Source organism: Heteronotia binoei, chromosome 1, assembly GCF_032191835.1.
Source record: "Heteronotia binoei isolate CCM8104 ecotype False Entrance Well chromosome 1, APGP_CSIRO_Hbin_v1, whole genome shotgun sequence".
NCBI lineage: Eukaryota > Metazoa > Chordata > Lepidosauria > Squamata > Gekkonidae > Heteronotia > Heteronotia binoei.
The window spans coordinates 267,746,341-267,763,448 of record NC_083223.1 but is presented as its reverse complement, the minus strand read 5'-3'; the positions used below and the strand labels follow the sequence as shown (position 1 = coordinate 267,763,448).

The 17,108-nt window shown below is 51.3% G+C and overlaps 1 protein-coding gene across 2 annotated transcripts in view; it reads left to right on the top strand.

Moving 5' to 3' along the window:
* Positions 1 to 15,777, top strand: part of ATP8B2 (ATPase phospholipid transporting 8B2) — an 83,318-nt gene extending 67,541 nt beyond the window's left edge. For both annotated transcript variants that reach the window (XM_060255737.1, XM_060255728.1), the window contains 8 exons: positions 3,161 to 3,305; positions 4,122 to 4,305; positions 5,284 to 5,507; positions 6,559 to 6,642; positions 8,399 to 8,629; positions 10,790 to 10,928; positions 13,415 to 13,545; positions 15,142 to 15,777. In XM_060255737.1, the coding sequence (XP_060111720.1) occupies positions 3,161 to 3,305; positions 4,122 to 4,305; positions 5,284 to 5,507; positions 6,559 to 6,642; positions 8,399 to 8,629; positions 10,790 to 10,928; positions 13,415 to 13,545; positions 15,142 to 15,438 (1,435 nt within the window). In that variant the 3' untranslated portion in view covers positions 15,439 to 15,777. The remainder of the gene's footprint in view (positions 1 to 3,160; positions 3,306 to 4,121; positions 4,306 to 5,283; positions 5,508 to 6,558; positions 6,643 to 8,398; positions 8,630 to 10,789; positions 10,929 to 13,414; positions 13,546 to 15,141) is intronic.
* Positions 15,778 to 17,108: the final 1,331 nt, after the last annotated feature.

The following is a 17,108-nucleotide window of genomic DNA, read 5'->3' as shown; positions in this document are numbered from 1 at the left end:
ATTTTTTCCACTCCCTTTTAAAATCTTCTAAATCATAGTCTCTTAAAGTTCTTGTTAATTTGTCCATCTCACTCCATGTCATAACTTTTACAATCCAATCCCATTTTTTTGGTATTTTTTTCTTGCTTCCATAACTGCGCATATAGTGTCCTAGCAGCTGAAAGCAAGTACCAAATTATAGTTCTGTCTTCTTTTGGAAATTTTTCCATTTGTAATCCCAACAGAAAAGTCTCTGCAGCTTTCTTGAATTCATATCCCAAGATCCTAGAAGTTTCTTGTTGGATCATCTGCCAATACTTTTTCGCTCTTTCACAGGTCCACCACATATGGTAGAAAGAACCTTCATGTTTTTTGCATTTCTAACATCTGCCTGGCATCTTGTTATTCATCTTTGCCAATTTTTGAGGAGTCATATACCATCTATACATCATTTTAAAACAGTTCTCTTTAATACTCTGACATGTTGAAAGTTTCATAGAGTTCTTCCATAAATATTCCCATGTATCCATCTGTATTTTTTTATTTACATTTATTGCACATTTAATCATTTGAGATTTCACTACTTCATCTTCTGTAGACCATTTTAAAAGTAACTTATAAGTTTTTGAAATTAATTTTTCATTATCTCCAAGCAGAACTTTTTCCATTTCTGTTTGCTCTCGTCTTATTCCTTCAGTTTTAACATCATTTTCCACCAAACTCTTTATTTGTTCCATTTGAAACCAATCGTATTTGTTATTCAACTCCACAGCAGTTTTCAATTCTGTTTTGCCGCTTTGTGTTTTTAATAGTTGATTGTATGACAGCCATTTCTCCTCACCTGTCTCAGCTGTTATTTTTATCACTTCTGCTGGCACTACCCATAATGGTTCTCTTTCATCACCATATTTCTTATATTTCATCCAAGTATTCAACAAATTATTTCTTATATAATGGTGAGAGAAAAAACTATCCATCTTTTTCTTCCCATAATACATATAAGCGTGCCTGCCGAATTTATTTCCATGACCTTCCAACACTAAAAGTTTTTTATTCAACAGCGTCACCCAATCTTTTATCCACTCTAAACAAACTGCTTCATGATATAATCTTAAATCTGGTAATTGGAATCCTCCTCTTTCTTTAGCATCTATTAAAACTTTCATTTTAATCCTTGGTTTCTTCCTAGCCCATACAAATTCCAAAATCTTCCTTTGCCATTTGTTAAATTGTTTACTGTCTTTCACAATTGGAATTGTTTGAAACAAATTCTCGGCAAAATATTCATCTTAATTGCAGCTATTCTTCCATGAAGCTGCCATCCTGACTCAGACCCTTGGTGATAGTATCCTCATCTTCAAGTACTTGAAGGGCTGTCCTATAGAGGATGGTGTGGAATTGTTTTTTGTGGCCCCAAAAAGTAGGACCACAATCAACAGGTTGAAATTAAATCAGAAGAGTTTCCGGCTCAACATTAGGAAGAACTTCCTGATCGTTAGAGCTGTTCCTCAGTGGAACAGGCTTCCTGGGGAGGTGGTGGGCTCTCCTTCCTTGGAGGTTTCTAAACAGAGGCTAGATGGCCACCTGACAGCAATGAAGATCCCGTGAATTTAGGGGGAGGTGTTTGTGAGTTACCTGCATTGTGCAGGGGGTTGGACTAGATGATCCTGGAGATCCCTTCCAACTCTATGATTCTATGATCAATATCAGTATTGTCTACTCAGACTGTCAGCTGCTCTTCAAGCAGCGAAGCTCTTTCCCACCACAAGTGGCCTGATTGTTACTGGAGATGGCAGGGATTGAACCTGGGACCTTCTGCATTCTGAGCAGCTGCTCTGCCACTGGGCTGCAGTCCTTTCCCGTCATAGAATCATAGAGTTGGAAGGGACATAAGAACGTAAGAACATAAGAGAAGCCATGTTGGATCAGGCCAATGGCCCATCCAGTCCAAGATTCTGTGTCACACAGTGGCCAATATATATATATATATATATGTGTGTGTGTGTGAGTGTATACACACACACACACACATATACATACATATGCACACACATATACACCCCCCCCCCTATATATACATATATATATTGTGGCTAATAGCCACTGATGGACCTCTGCTCCATATTTTTATACAATCCCCTCTTGAAGGTGGTTATGCTTGTAGCCGCTGCCACCTCCTGTGGCAGTGAATTCCACATGTTAATCACCCTTTGGGTGAAGAAGGACTTCCTTTTATCCGTTTTTAACCTGACTGCTCAGCAATTTCATCGAATGCCCACGAGTTCTTGTATTGTGAGAAAGGGAGAAAAGCCCTTCTTTCTCTACTCTCTCCATCCCATGCAGAATCTTGTAAACCTCTATCCTGTCACCCCGCAGTCATCATTTCTCCAAGCTAAAGAGCCCCAAGCGTTTTAACCTTTCTTCATAGGGAAAGTGTTCCAAACCTTTAATCATTCTAGTTGCCCTTTTCTGAACTTTCTCCAATGCTAGAATATCCTCCAGGGTCATCTAGTCCAACCCCCTGCACAACGCTGGGGACTTGGTGGATATTCCCAGAGGTGGCCGAATTAAGCCCAGCCATGTCCTCCCAACTGCTGGTATTCCCAGGAGGTCTCCCATCCAAGCACAGAGTCGGCTCTGCTTAACTATTGAGATCTGACAAGATCGGGCTTGCCCGGGCTATCCAGGTCAGGGCTAGCAATACTGACCTCGATAGACCAGTGGCCGGGTTCAGTATTGGAGCAGATGACCCTTGAGGTCCCATCCAGCTCTTGGTTTCCAAGTAGACAATTCCGACCGTGACGGACTAAGGATCAGTTTCAGCTTCTTGTTAAGAGTCCCACGAGAGCCGATGCAAGCATTCTCTGTGGCAGAGGTTTTACCAAGACTGTGGGAAGAGACGCCATAGAGGAGGCTGGCTTCTGCAATCCCCCGGATGTTGTCCACTAGCTTCTGAGCCCATTTTGTCACCCCGAAGGTCAGAAACTCATGCTGCACTGAAGCAGTGCAGAGGCTGAGCTTTGAGGCTGCTCTGGAAACATCCTATCCTGGGCCAAAACCTTAACGTTTGGTTTCCCAGGGCTGTTACTCTGATCTCAAGGTTTGGAAGGCAGGGAAAGCTTTCTCCTCTATCGCTCGTCCTTATTCTTCCTTTCCCTTCCTTCCCTCCCTCTGCTGGCAGGAAGGCCCGGGAGAAGATGTTGGATTCCTCGCGGTCCGTGGGAAACGGCTTCACCTACCAGGAGAAAGTGTCTGCCACGAAGCTGACCTCGGTGCTGGAGGCGGTGGCCGGAGAGTACGCCCTGGTCATCAACGGGCACAGCCTGGTAAGGGAGGTCCTGGCAGGCACTTAGAAACAAACGTGCCCAGGCAAGTCATGGGAGAGAGAGCAGGAAGGGGTGAGCTGTGGCATTCGACTCTTGTGGCTCTTTCTTATATGCTCAGGGTAATGCCAATCACTGCTTTGGGGTCAGGAGAGAATTCTCCTCCAGAAGAGCATCAGAGAAGCCCTTTTGGATCAGGCCAGTGGCCCATCCAGCCCAACACTCTGTGTCACACAGTGGCCAAAAAGACCCAGATGCCATCAAGAGGTTCATCAGTGGGGCCAGGACACTAGAAGCCCTCCCACTGTTGCCCCCCCAAGCACCCAGAATACAGAAGAAGATATTGGATTTATATCCCGCCCTCCACTCCGAAGAGTCTCAGAGGGGCTCCAATCTCCTTTACCTTCCTCCGCCACAATAGACACCCTGTGAGGTGGGTGGGGCTGAGAGGGCTGTCACAGCAGCTGCCCTTTCAAGGACAACCTCAGCCAGAGCTATGGCTGACCCAAGGCCATTCCAGCAGGTGCAAGTGAGGAATCAAACTCGGCTCTCCCAGATAAGAGTCTGCACACTTAACCACTACACCAAACTGGCTCACTGCCCCAGACAGAAAGTTCCATCAATACGCTGTGGCTAATAATTTGTAACATTTGTAAAAAATTTTGTAATTTGTAAAATTTGTAAAAATTTGTAAATTTCACCCACCTGTGGATTGGCAACCCTATCTTCCCTCCACCTTGTGCACAGCTTAGCGATTTCTTTTCCCATCCTCCCCACACCCTTGTCTGCTGATCGCCTTCTCCCGACCTGTCCCTGCAGGCGCACGCGCTGGAGGCCGACATGGAGCTGGAATTCCTGGAGACGGCCTGCGCCTGCAAAGCCGTCATCTGCTGCCGCGTCACCCCCCTGCAGAAGGCCCAAGTGGTGGAGCTGGTCAAGAAGCACAAGAAGGCCGTCACCTTGGCCATCGGCGACGGGGCCAACGATGTCAGCATGATCAAGAGTGAGTGGCCGGAGCAGAGACCTGGCATGGGTGGGCAATGTTTCAGGGCCCGGTGTTCAAAAAAAGCCATCTGCAACATCTCCCTTGGTGGGCACCGGGACTTGTCAGCAGGCACCACGGCACCCACAGGAACCGTTTGGGGGACTCCTGATTTAATTATTTTTCTTGTCACCCCACCCCACAACCCACTGCTTAGCAACCTAGTCATAACCCATTGATAGGGCTGTCATGTAGAGGAGGGTGTGGAATTGTTTTCTGTGGCCCCGGAAGGTAGGACCAGAACCAACGGGTTGAAATTAAATCAAAAGAGTTTCTGGCTCAACATTAGGAAGAACTTCCTGACAGAGCAGTTCCTCAGTGGAACAGGCTTCCTCAGGAGGTGGTGGGCTCTCCTTCCTTTAAGGTTTTGAAACAGAGGTTAGATGGCCATCTGACAGCAATGCGGATCCTGTGAATATAGGGGGAAGAACTTCCTGACCGTTAGAGGGGTTCCTCAGTGGAACAGGCTTCCTCAAAAGGTGGTGGGCTCTCCTTCCTTGGAGGTTTTTAAACAGAGGCTAGATGGCCATCTGACAGCAATGAGGTTCCTGTGAATTTAGGGGGAGGTGTTTGTGAATTTCCCGCATTGTGCAGGGGGTTGGACTAGATCACGGGTGGCCAACGGTAGCTCTCCAGATGTTTTTTTTGCCTACAACTCCCATCAGCCCCAGCCAGCATGGCCAATGTCTGGGGATGATGGGAGTTGTAGGCAAAAAAAAAATCTGGAAAGCTACTGTTGGCCACCCCTGGACTAGATGGCCCTGGAGGTCCCTTTCAACTGTATGACTCTGTGATGTTACAGAAGTGCAGTGTTTTGGATGGTAGATAAGAAAGGAACTGTGGAGGAGATCTGTGATAACTGGGGCAGGAGCAGAAATAAAGAGCTGTCTGGCTAGTCCAGCATCCCCTCTCTCTCTTTCCTCCTCCCGCCCCCGGCAGCTGCCCACATCGGTGTCGGCATCAGCGGCCAGGAGGGCATCCAAGCGGTGCTGGCCTCGGACTATTCCTTCTCGCAGTTCAAGTTTCTGCAGCGCCTCCTGCTGGTCCACGGGCGCTGGTCCTACCTGCGCATGTGCAAGTTCCTCTGCTATTTCTTCTACAAGAACTTTGCCTTCACCATGGTGCACTTCTGGTTCGGCTTCTTCTGCGGGTTCTCTGCCCAGGTGAGGCTCCGGGGAAGGTGGCGGGGAGTAAGGGGGAGGGATGGGGTAGGAGAAGGCACTCTAGCGTTGACTCTGGAGGAATGACTGGTCTGTGAAGACCTCCACATTCAGAGGCACTAAACCTCTGAATCCCACTGCCAGGAGGCAAATCAGGGAAAGGCCTCAGCCTCTCTGCCCTGTTGTTGGCCCTCCAGAGGAACTGGTTAAGGACACTGTGTGAGACAGGAGGCTGGACTAGATGGACCACCACTCTGATCCAGCATGTTAGGGTGAGATAGAGGCTGAATTAAATAAATAAATGTTCCTGTGAAGGACTCTATGAAGGCCTTGCCTTGTTGTTAGACCTACTAGTTGGCCTCTGTGCTGGACTAGATGGATCCTCACTGGTCTGATCCAGCAGGGCTCTTCTGATGTTCTTATGAGGGGAAGGCTTCGGCCTCTGTGCCCTGTTGTTTGCCCTCCAGAGGAACTGTTTGAGGCCACTGTGTCAGGTTCAGCAGGGCCCTTCAGATATTCTTAGATCTGGGAGAGCCACTGCCAGTCAGCGTAGGCAGTGCAGAACTATATAGGCAGAGTGAGTGTCAGCTGGCATGTCCATAGTAGACTCAGCTAGATCAATGGGCAGAGTGCCTGCTTTGTGTGCAGAAGGTTCAGTCCCTGGCATCTCCAGTGGAAGGTTCTCCTGGTGGGGCCTATGGACCTGGAGATCTCTTGGAATTTTAGCTCATCTCCAGACTACAGAGATCACTTGCCCGGAATGAAAATAAGTGGTTTGGAGGGTGCAGCCTATGGCATTGCACCCCACTGAGGTCCTTCCTCTCCCCAAGCTCCACCCCCAAATCTGCAGGAGTTTCCAAACCTGAAGCTGGCATCCCTATCCCAATCCGCTGTGGTTGTGTAGCTTGATTTGTTGACATGAATGGCCTCTTGGGGGCAGCAAAGATTAGGAGCCTGGGGTCAGCAGATTGCAGGGAGTTAGGGGAGTGTCCGGACTCCTCTTCCCCTTCCTGTCCTTGACTCGCCATTTCCCCCCCCCCCTCTCTTTCCAAAGACCGTCTACGATCAGTACTTCATCACACTGTACAACATTGTCTACACCTCGCTGCCTGTGCTCGCCATGGGTGTCTTTGACCAGGTCAGTTGAAGGTTCTTTTTCACTTCTGAACACCATGAGGGTGGAGGGGGGGGGCAGAGCTAGGCACACAGGGCAGGGAGGGGCTAGGCAAGCCCTGCCCCTTTTTGAATTTCTAGCATTCTGTTAGAAAATGGATGCCTCCTGTGATCACAAGGTCGTCCACTGAGAAAAGCTACCTACTCTGAGGAAAAGAGTGTGCCTATCGTGCCTCCGTATGATTGACTCTCCAAGCCTAGCTTCTTCCCAATCCATCACTGCTGCAGGAAACAATTCTGCTGTAGAATCCTAGAGTTGGAAGGAGCTGTAGTCTAACCCTCCGCTCAGTGCAGGATCAGCCTAGAGCAGGGGTGTCGAACTCATTTGTTATGAGGGCCAGATCTGACATAAATGAGACCTTGCTGGGCCGGGCCATGTCAGGCTGGGCCATGTGTGTACCTATTTAAGATTAGGTAGCAGAGACAATACATTTTATAAAGAACACAGACAAACACAAATATATATATATATTTTTAAAAACTTAAAACATGCTTAAAATGTTAGCAGTCGTTGGTCTTAAAGATGCTTTCTTTGTAGTTCTCCCATGGGATCCAGGGGACTAGGCAAAGGAAGCTCTGGCTCTCTCCTTCCTCAGGGGACTAGGGGGGGGGAGCCTCAACCAACAGAAGGAAGAAAGGCTTGGCTCAGTAGCTCTGCTGTGCAATTGAGAGAGCCTGGCAAAGCAAGCTATTCCTCCTCCCCTTTCTCCCCATGGGAGGAGCCTCAACCAATGGAGAAAATAGACGTTTTGCTCTGCAGCTCCTGTGCGATTGAGCAAGCCTGGCAAAGCAAACTGTGACGCAGAAGGAAGCACGAGAGAGGGAGAAGGAAGCAGATGACAGCCAGTTGCTCAGGGGCCTGATAGGAGCCCTCCGGGGGCCTGATTCGGCCCCCAGGCTGCATGTTTGACACTCCTGGCTTAGAGCATCCCTGATATGTACTTGTCCAGCTGCTAATTAAAGACCACCAGTGAGAGGGAGCTCACCACCTCCCCATGTAGCCAATCCTACTGTTGAACAACTCTTCCCATAAAAAAAGTTTTTCCTCATATCCAGCCGGTACCTTCACACTCTTAATTTAAGACCGTGATTGCGAGTCCTCTCCTCTGCCGCCAACAGGAACAGCTCCCTGCCTTCCTCCTCTACGTGGCAGCCCTTCAAATTCTTCAAGAGAGCAATCCTCCCTCCCTCCACAACCTCCTCTTCTCCAAACTGAACATTCCCAAGTCTGGGTCGTGGGACTTTTCCTCATAGGGCTTGGTCTCCAGGCCCCTGATCATCCTCATCAGAGAAGTGAAGGTCGTTAGGCCTCTAGCCCTTCTGAGAGCCAGTTTGGTGTAGCGGTTAAGTGCGCAGACTCTTATCTGGGAGAACCGGGTTTGATTCCCCACTCCTCCCCTTGCACCTGCTAGCGTGGCCTTGGGTCAGCCAGAGCTCTGGCAGAGGTTGTCCTTGAAAGGGCAGCTGCTGTGAGAACCCTCTCCAGCCCCACCCACCTCACAGGGTGTCTGTTGTGGGGGGAGAAGATATAGGAGATTGTCGGCCGCTCTGAGACTCTGTCCTTGAAAGGGCAGCTTCTGAGAGAGCTCTCTCAGCCCCAACCACCTCACAGGGTGTCTGTTGTGTGTGTGGGGGAGGAGGATAAAGGAGATTGTGAGCCGCTCTTGAGTCTCTGATTCAGGGAGAAGGGCGGGGTATCAATCTGCAGTCTTCTATTTTAGGATGTGCCTGAACATCGCAGCCTGGAGTACCCCAAGCTGTATGAACCGGGGCAGCTGAACCTCCTCTTCAACAAGCGGGAGTTCTTCATCTGCATTGCCCAGGGCATCTACACGTCCGTCTTCATGTTCTTCATCCCCTATGGGGTCTTCAGCGACAACGCCCACCTCGCCGACTACCAGTCCTTTGCCGTCACCGTGGCAACTTCCCTCGTCATCGTCGTCAGTGTGCAGGTACAGCCCCAATCTGCCGAATCAAAGTGAGAAGGGGTGGTTCAGATCTCGGCTCAGCCTTGAGGCATGTTGAGGAGACCCTTTCGGGTGGGGCGCAAGGTCTCGGAGGGGAGATATAAGGTGGGAAAACTAACTTCAAGTTGGGGCTAGAGTTGTAAGCTGCCGTGAACTGCCAGAAAAGGGGGGGTATGAATGTTTTAATTAAACTGTGTGTGATCCTCCCCATCTTTTCCAAACTTCACCTTGGCATTTCTTGAAGGTCGCTGGTCCATGAACTGTCTGCATTGTGTCCACAAGGGTGAAGGCCTTCTCAGTTGTGGCCCCCATCCTGTAGAACTAGCTACCTGAAGAAGTGTGTGCCTTGCAGGACCTCTCTAAGTTCCACAGGGCATGCAAGGCTGCTGTTTTGTGAGTGGCCTTTGGGTGATTGCGATCCACCAGGTGGCCTCTCTGCCCTGTTGTTGACCCTCCAGAAGAACTGGTTGAGGCCACTGTGTGAGACACAATGCTAGATGGACTAGATGGACCCTCACTGGTCTGATCCAGCAGGGCTCTTCTGATGTTCTTCTGAGGGGAAGGCCTTGGCCTCTTTGCCCTGTTGTCCGCCCTCCAGAGGAACTGCTTGAGGCCACTGTGTGAGACAGGATGCTGGACTAGATGGACCTTCACTGGTCTGATCCAGCAGGGCTCTTCTGATGTTCTTATGAGGGGAAGGCCTCGGCCTCTCTGCCCTATTGTTGGCCCTCCAGAGGAGCTGGTTGGCCACTGTGTGAGACAGGATGCTAGACTAGGTGGACCCTCGCTGGTCTGATCCAGCAGGGCTCTACTGATGTTCTTATGAGGGGAAGGCCTCGGCCTCTCTGCCCTGTTGTTGGCCCTCCAGAGAAGCTGGTTGGCCACTGTGTGAGACAGGATGCTGGACTAGGTGGACCCTCGCTGGTCTGATCCAGCAGGGCTTTTCTGATGTTCTTATGAGGGGAAGGCCTCAGCCTCTCTGCCCTGTTGTTCGCCCTCCGGAGGAACTGGTTGAGGCCACTGTGTGAGGCAGGATGCTGGACTAGATGGACCCTCTTGTTCTTATGAGGGGAAGGCCTCAGCCTCTCTGCCCTGTTGTTGGCCCTCCAGAGGAACTGGTTGAGGCCTCTGTGTGAGGCAGGATGCTGGACTAGATGGACCCTCTTGTTCTTATGAGGGGAAGGCCTCAGCCTCTCTGCCCTGTTGTTGGCCCTCCAGAGGAACTGGTTGAGGCCACTGTGTGAGGCAGGATACTGGACTAGATGGACCCTCATGTTCTTATGAGGGGAAGGCCTCAGCCTATCTGCCCTGTTGTTGGCCCTCCAGAGGAACTGGTTGAGGCCTCTGTGTGAGGCAGGATGCTGGACTAGATGGACCCTCTTGTTCTTATGAGGGGAAGGCCTCAGCCTCTCTGCCCTGTTTTTGGCCCTCCAGAGGAACTGGTTGAGGCCACTGTGTGAGGCAGGATGCTGGACTAGATGGACCCTCATGTTCTTATGAGGGGAAGGCCTCAGCCTCTCTGCCCTGTTGTTGGCCCTCCAGAGGAACTGGTTGAGGCCACTGTGTGAGGCGGGATGCTGGACTAGATGGACCCTCACTGGTCTGATCCAGCAGGACTCTTCTGATGTTCTTATGAGGGGAAGACCTCAGCCTCTCTGCCCTGTTGTTGGCCCTCCAGGGGAACTGGTTGAGGCCACTGTGTGAGGCGGGATGCTGGACTAGATGGACCCTCACTGGTCTGATCCAGCAGGACTCTTCTGATGTTCTTATGAGGGGAAGGCCTCGGCCTCTCTGCCCTGTTGTTGGCCCTCCAGAGGAACTGGTTGAGGCCACTGTGTGAGGCAGGATGCTGGACTAGATGGACCCTCATGTTCTTATGAGGGGAAGGCCTCAGCCTCTCTGCCCTGTTGTTGGCCCTCCAGAGGAACTGGTTGAGGCCTCTGTGTGAGGCAGGATGCTGGACTAGATGGACCCTCACTGGTCTGATCCAGCAGGGCTCTTCTCAGCTTCTCGTGTAGTCTTGATTGCATCTGCACTCTCGCAGTGCCCTGGTGGGACTCTGGCCAGGGCTCATGGCTTATGGAGCAACGTCTCCCTCCCTCCCCCAGCAGTGCCCCACTGACCTTCTTCCTCTCTCCTCGACAGATCGGGCTGGACACAGGATTCTGGACAGCCATCAATCATTTCTTCATCTGGGGCAGCCTGGCTGTTTACTTTGCCATCCTGTTCGCCATGCACAGTGACGGCCTCTTCCAGCTCTTCCCCAACCAGTTCCGTTTTGTCGGTGAGTCCAGTCCACTCCTCCACACCTGTCCACCTCAAGGGGAACTGTGGCTCAATGGTAGAGCAACTGCTTGGCATGCAGAAGGTCTCCGGTTCAATTCCCGGCATCTCCAGTTCAAAGGGACCAGGCAGGAGGTGATGGGAAAGACCTCAGCCTGAGACCCTGGAGAGCTATGGAGAGGGGCTGTGGCTTAGAGGTAGATCCTCTGCTTGGCGTGCAGAAGGTCCCAGGTTCAATCCCCGGCATCTCCAGTCAAAAGGACCAGGCAGGAGGTGATGGGAAAGGCCTCAGCCTCAGACCCTGGAGAGCCACTGCCGGTCTGAATAGGGGCTGTGGCTCAGTGGTAGAGCATCCATTTGGCATGCAGAAAGTCCCAGGTTCAATCCCTGATTTCTGTAGTTAAAAGATCTGGCAGTAGAGGATGGGAAAGACCTTTAACCTGAGACTCTAGAGAGCTGCTGCCAGGCTGAATTAGGGCTTGTGGCTTACTGTTAGAGCCTCTGCTTGGCATGCAGAAGGTCCCAAGTTCAATCCCCGGCATCTCTAGTCAAAAGGACCAAGCAGGCAGTAGGTGATAGAAAATACCTCAGCCAAAGGCCCTGGAGGGCCACTGCTGGTCTGATTAGAGGCTGTGCCTAAGGGGCAGAGCATCCGCTTGGCTTGCAGAGGGTCCCAGGTTCAATCCCCGGCATCTCCAGTTCAAAGGACCAGGCGGGAGGTGATGGGAAAGACCTCAGCCTGAGACCCTGGAGAGCTATGGAGAGGGGCTGTGGCTTAGAGGTAGATCCTCTGCTTGGCATGCAGAAGGTCCCAGGTTCAGTCCCCGGCATCTCCAGTTAAAAGGGACCAGGTAGGAGGTGATGGGAAAGACCTCAGCCTCAGACCCTGAGGAGCTATGGAGAGGGGCTGTGGCTTAGAGCTAGATCCTCTGCTTGGCATGCAGAAGGTCCAATCCCCGGCATCTCCAGTTAAAGGGACCAGGCAGGAGGTGATGGGAAAGACCTCAGCCTTAGACCCTGGAGAGCTGTTGCCAGTTTGAGCAGGCAACCCTGATCTTGATGGTTTCATTCTGAGGCAGCTTTGTGTGGTTTTGTGTGTTCATGAGCTGTGAGAGGTTGCCTCCCTTTGCTAAAGGAGTCGGCCGATGTTGGACCACGAGCCCATGTGGCTCAGAACTGTCTGTTATGACGGGTGGCAGCACCGTCCGGGGCTTTATGCAGAGCGGGGATTTTCCCATCCGTTGCCGCCTGAGATCTTTCCGTAGCAGATGCTCGTGGCTGAAGCTGGGGCCCTTGTGCAGAGCAGCTGCCGCACAACTGAGCTACCACTGGCAAGAGCATCTGTTGACACGCAGAAGGTTCTTAGTTCAATCCCCCACACCTCAAGTTAAAGGGAACTGATTCCGTGTAAGGCAGCTTCATGTGTTAAGAACAGAGGAGAAGCCATGTTGTGTCAGGCCAGTGGCCCATCCGGTCCAACACTCTGTGTCATACAGTGGCCAAAACCCAGACGCCATCAGGAGGTCCACCAGCAGGGCCAGAACTCCAAAAGCTCTCCAGCATCTTCTCAAGAAGTGGCTGACCACCTGCAGAAGGTCCAAGACAGGGGTGTCAAACATGTGGCCCAGGGGCTGAATCAGGCCCCAGAGCAACAGGCTCTTGTCTCTTCCTACTCCCTTTCTCTTACTTCCTTCTGCATCTCAGCTTGCTTTGCAAGGCTTGCTCAGTTGCACAGGAGCTACAGAACAAAACCTCGATTTTCTCCATTGGTTGAGGCTCCTCCTCCTCTCGGTCCCCTGGAGAGGGAGGGAAAGTGCCAGAGCTCCCTTTGCCCAGTTCCCTGGATCCCATGGGAGAGATACAGCAACTTCATCTTTAAACGCATTTTCCAAACTGCTGGTTGATTTGGCTTGGAGATGTGATGGAAAGAGAGAAATGCCTTCTCCAAGCCGACTGATGGGGCGGTGGGAGCTTCAGGAGCCGCACAATAGGTGTGAAAAGAACCACATGTGTCTCCTGATCATCCCTCTTCTTTCCAAAAGCAGTGTGCATTATGGGAGATATCCACTACATTGTGTGTTTGTGTGTGCTTGCATGCACTAATGTTGGAGTGCCACCTTACCCCACCCTTGGGGGCAGCAGCAGCCTTTCTCATTCATCTGAGAGCTAGTTTTGTGTAGTGGTTAAGTGTGCGGACTCTTACCTGGGAGAACTGGGTTCGATTCCCCCACTCCTCCGCTTGCAGCTGCTGGAATGGCCTTGGGTCAGCCATCGCTTTCACAGAGCTGTCCTTGAAAGGGCAGCTGCTGTAAGAGCTCTCTCAGCCCCACCTACCTCACAGGGTGTCTGTTGTGGGGGGAGAAGATATAGGAGACTGTGACTGCTCTGAGACTCTGCTTCAGAGAGAAGGGCAGCGTATAAATCTGCAGTCGTCGTCTTCTTTTTGTTCATCGCACCATTGTTTGGTTCTTTCTTTCCGCTGGCCAGGAAATGCCCAGAACACCCTTGCCCAGCCTGCCGTGTGGCTGACGATCGCCCTCACGACTGTCATTTGCATTATGCCGGTGGTGGCATTCCGTTTCCTCAAATTGGATCTGAAACCGGAGCTGTCAGATACGGTGAGATTTGGCCCCCCGGGGCACGAGAGGCTTGGGTCAGGGGGGTGGCCAATCAACTGATGAAGGAGGGGAAATGGCTTAGTGCTCAAGTTGAAGACCTACCCTGTGTGCCTCTCTCCTGCTGAATTCAGGCCTCATTTCGGCAAATGGTGGGTGAGGTAGTCAACCTGTGACTGAGAGCCAATTTGGGGCAGTGGTTAAGTGTGAGGACTCTTATCTGGAAGAACCGGGATTGATTCCCCACTCCTCCACTTGCACCTGCTGGAATGGCCTTGGGTCAGCCATAGCTCTCATGGAGCTGTCCTTGAAAGAGCAGCTTCTGGGAGAGTTCTCTCAGCCCCACTCACCTCACAAGGTGTCTGTGTTGGAGGAGGAAGATAAAGGAGATTGTGAGCCACTCTGAGATTCGGAGTGAAGGGTGGGATATAAATCCAATATCATCATCATCTTCCTCTGACTGTACATTGCAGAGGTGGCGCTGAGGAAATTAAAACACTCCTCCATACAGAATAATAATAATAATTTTCAATTAGTAATTAATAATACTTTTAATTCATGGTAATTGTGGAAGAAGAGGAGATTGGATTTATTTCCCTTCCCCTCCCCACAACAGACACCCTGTGAGGGAGGTGGGGCCGAGAGTGGTCTCAGAGAAAGCTGTGTGACTGACCCAAGGTCACCCAGCTGGCTGGAGCAGTGGGGAATCAGACCTGGTTCTCCCAGATTAGAGCCTGCCGTTCTTAACCACTCCGCCAAACTGGTTCTCTGCGAAATGAAATAACAACAACTCCTTGCAAGCAGAAATCTTATCAGGGAAGTAAATAAATTCTTCCTAACTTGGGTTTTCAATCTAATCAGATCTTAGAAGCTTACTGAGGTTGGTACTTGCGAGCCAGTGTGGTGTAGTGCTTAAGAGCGGCAGACTCTAATCTGAAGAACCAGGTTTGATTCCCCACTCCTCCTCCACATGCAGCTGCTGGTGTGATCGTGGGTCAGTCACAGTTCTCTCGGAGCTGTTCTCTCGAGAGCAGTTCTCTCAGAGCTCTCTCAGCCCCACCTGCCTCACAGGGTGTCTGTTGTGAGGAAGGGAAGGTGATTGCGAGTTGCCTTGAGACTCCTTAGGGTAGTGAAAAGTGCAGTATAAACACTTACTCTTCTTCTTCTTGGATGCAAGACCACCAAGGAAGTCTCTGCAGAGGAAGGCAATGGCAAGCCATTTCTGCTTCTCACTTGCCTTGAAAGCCCCTCGCCGGGTTCACCAGAAGTCCGTTACAACTTGATGGTGCATGCATACATAATTTGAGTTTTAGAATATGTTTTTGCTTGGCAGTTGCCTTATTGTTCGCTGCTAGCTAGCTACCTAGATAAGACCACAAGTGTGGAAGGTCAGGCAGGACAGATAGAGCAGAAAGCGCAAATGAAATAATTTTCGGTAGAGGTATCTGTTGCTGCCAACTTTGGTGCTTTGCAGTTGTTTTTGGAAGAGGAGAGGTAGAAAAAAAGGCAGGACTTTGTGGAAACCCTGGGCATGCACATAAAACCTTCTCGCAGCTCCTGACTTGCGGTCATCCTTCTTCCCTTTCCGATATCTCCCAGGTGCGCTATACTCAGTTGGTACGGAAAAAGCAGAAGACCCAACACCGCTGCATGGGACGGGTCGGCCGAGTCGGCTCACGGCGCTCCGGCTATGCCTTTTCCCACCAGGAGGGCTTCGGCGAGCTCATCATGTCCGGGAAGAACATGCGACTGAGCTCCTTGGCCCTGTCCAGCTTCAGCGGCCGCCCCAGCACCAGCTGGATCGAGACCCTGCGGAAGAAGAAGAACGCGGGCGGAGACGCCAGTGCCGCCAGCAGCCCAAGCGGCGGGGGGCCGGACAAGACCCTGAAGGTGTGAGGAAGCTGGGGACGGTCCCGACTGGACAAACGCAAGCAGGGCAGAAAGGCGGCCTTGAGGCGAAAGGGTCTCTCGCAGGCCAGAAATGGGCCGTCGCTGCTGGTTTCCATGGAGATGCAGAACCTTCCGGATGGATCTTTAGTATTCACCTGAGACCACTGGGCCCTCTTCGTATAACCAAAAAACAAAAAAAAACCAACCCCACCATATCTGACTGCCAGTGTATAGTGGCACAGCCTCAGACTTGGTGGGACAGACGGCTGTAACTCCCCTCCCCTTTCCCCAAACAGAGGACAAACGCTCTTGACTGTTGCGTAAAAAGGGGTCTTTTCCATCCTACCTACTCCAGGAGCGCAACGTTTTCCCCTCCACGAACCACACACGAATGTATCCGGCTAGAGACACAAGAAAGACAGGATCGGAGGAGGCTGATACCCTGCAGCAAGACGCCAGGGAGAGTTCCGGCCCTCCCGTTCTGCCCACCTCCCTGGCTCCTCACCACGACACACGTGTCTTTTAAAAAATATACATATATAGAGATACTAAAGAAACAACCTTAAGTTTACAAAAAGAAGACTTTTTTATTTTCTATTCCCCGTTGGCACCAGAAGTTCTCAGCGGGTGTCCTTGGGCGACGAGCAGGGGCATTTTAAGGAACGAGATGGAACCATCACGGCACGGGAGACCCCCGGGGTCCACTCGGCCAGCGGTAGGCCTGGCGAGCCCCACCGAGGAAGACTCCGCTGTCTGATGCGCGTGAAGAAGCGAGACGCCCAGCTCCTTGGCATATGGATGTCTTCTTTCGGCGGGGAAAACCGGGGCTTCAGAAGAATGCCGGGCAGCTTCTGTCCTCTCATCTCATCCTGGGAGATTGTTCGGCTGCCCTCTCTCCAGCCCGCCTCGTCTCAAACCCTGCGACCGCTTACCGGGGCAGTAGAAGGTTTCAGAGAATTTTATTTTTATATAACGTCAGACTTCGGCTTGCAAGGAGCCGCCTCCTCTTAGTCCTTCGTCCTTCCCCCGATGGTCCCGGCCAGTGTCGCGAGTCACTGTCAGCGGCATGGGGCGAAGGCAGACCTATTGAACACGGCAGAGCAAAGGAGATTTGAGCTAAGCGTTGACCTTTTAGGATCCTGGCAAGTGAAGCCGCACATCAAGCCCCCCTTTAGCCAGGCAACAGTCTCTCTGTAGCCCCTCCCTAATTTGTTTCCACAGCTGTCTGTTTGGGGCGATACCCTGCCCCTTTCAGCATCTTTAGTCCCCATCTTCCATTGCCCACCCCCGACTTGATGGTGTTGACGAATCACTTGCTTGTTTGGTATCTTAAAAGATGACCTCGTTGGGTTTTCAGCTCAGACAGGCCCTGCGACAGTCGCTCAGACCTCTCGACGTCTCACTGTCCTTCTGTCCACCACACTGTCCCCGTCCCCTAGCTGGGCTGTACTTCCAGCAGGGTAGCTGAGTGCATTTGTTTACAGCAAAATTAAATAGGACACCTTATTGACGGGGGTAGCCTTCCATTTCCTGTCCTCCAGGTGTGTCTGGGATGGAGCATGGAAATGTTTCCCAAGTGGGATCGTGCCATTTTTGTTCTCTTTCACCCTGTAAGGCAGAAGAGAGTTGTATCGCTCAGTGCCCTGTCAACAACCCTCTTCTTTCACCTCTGTTCT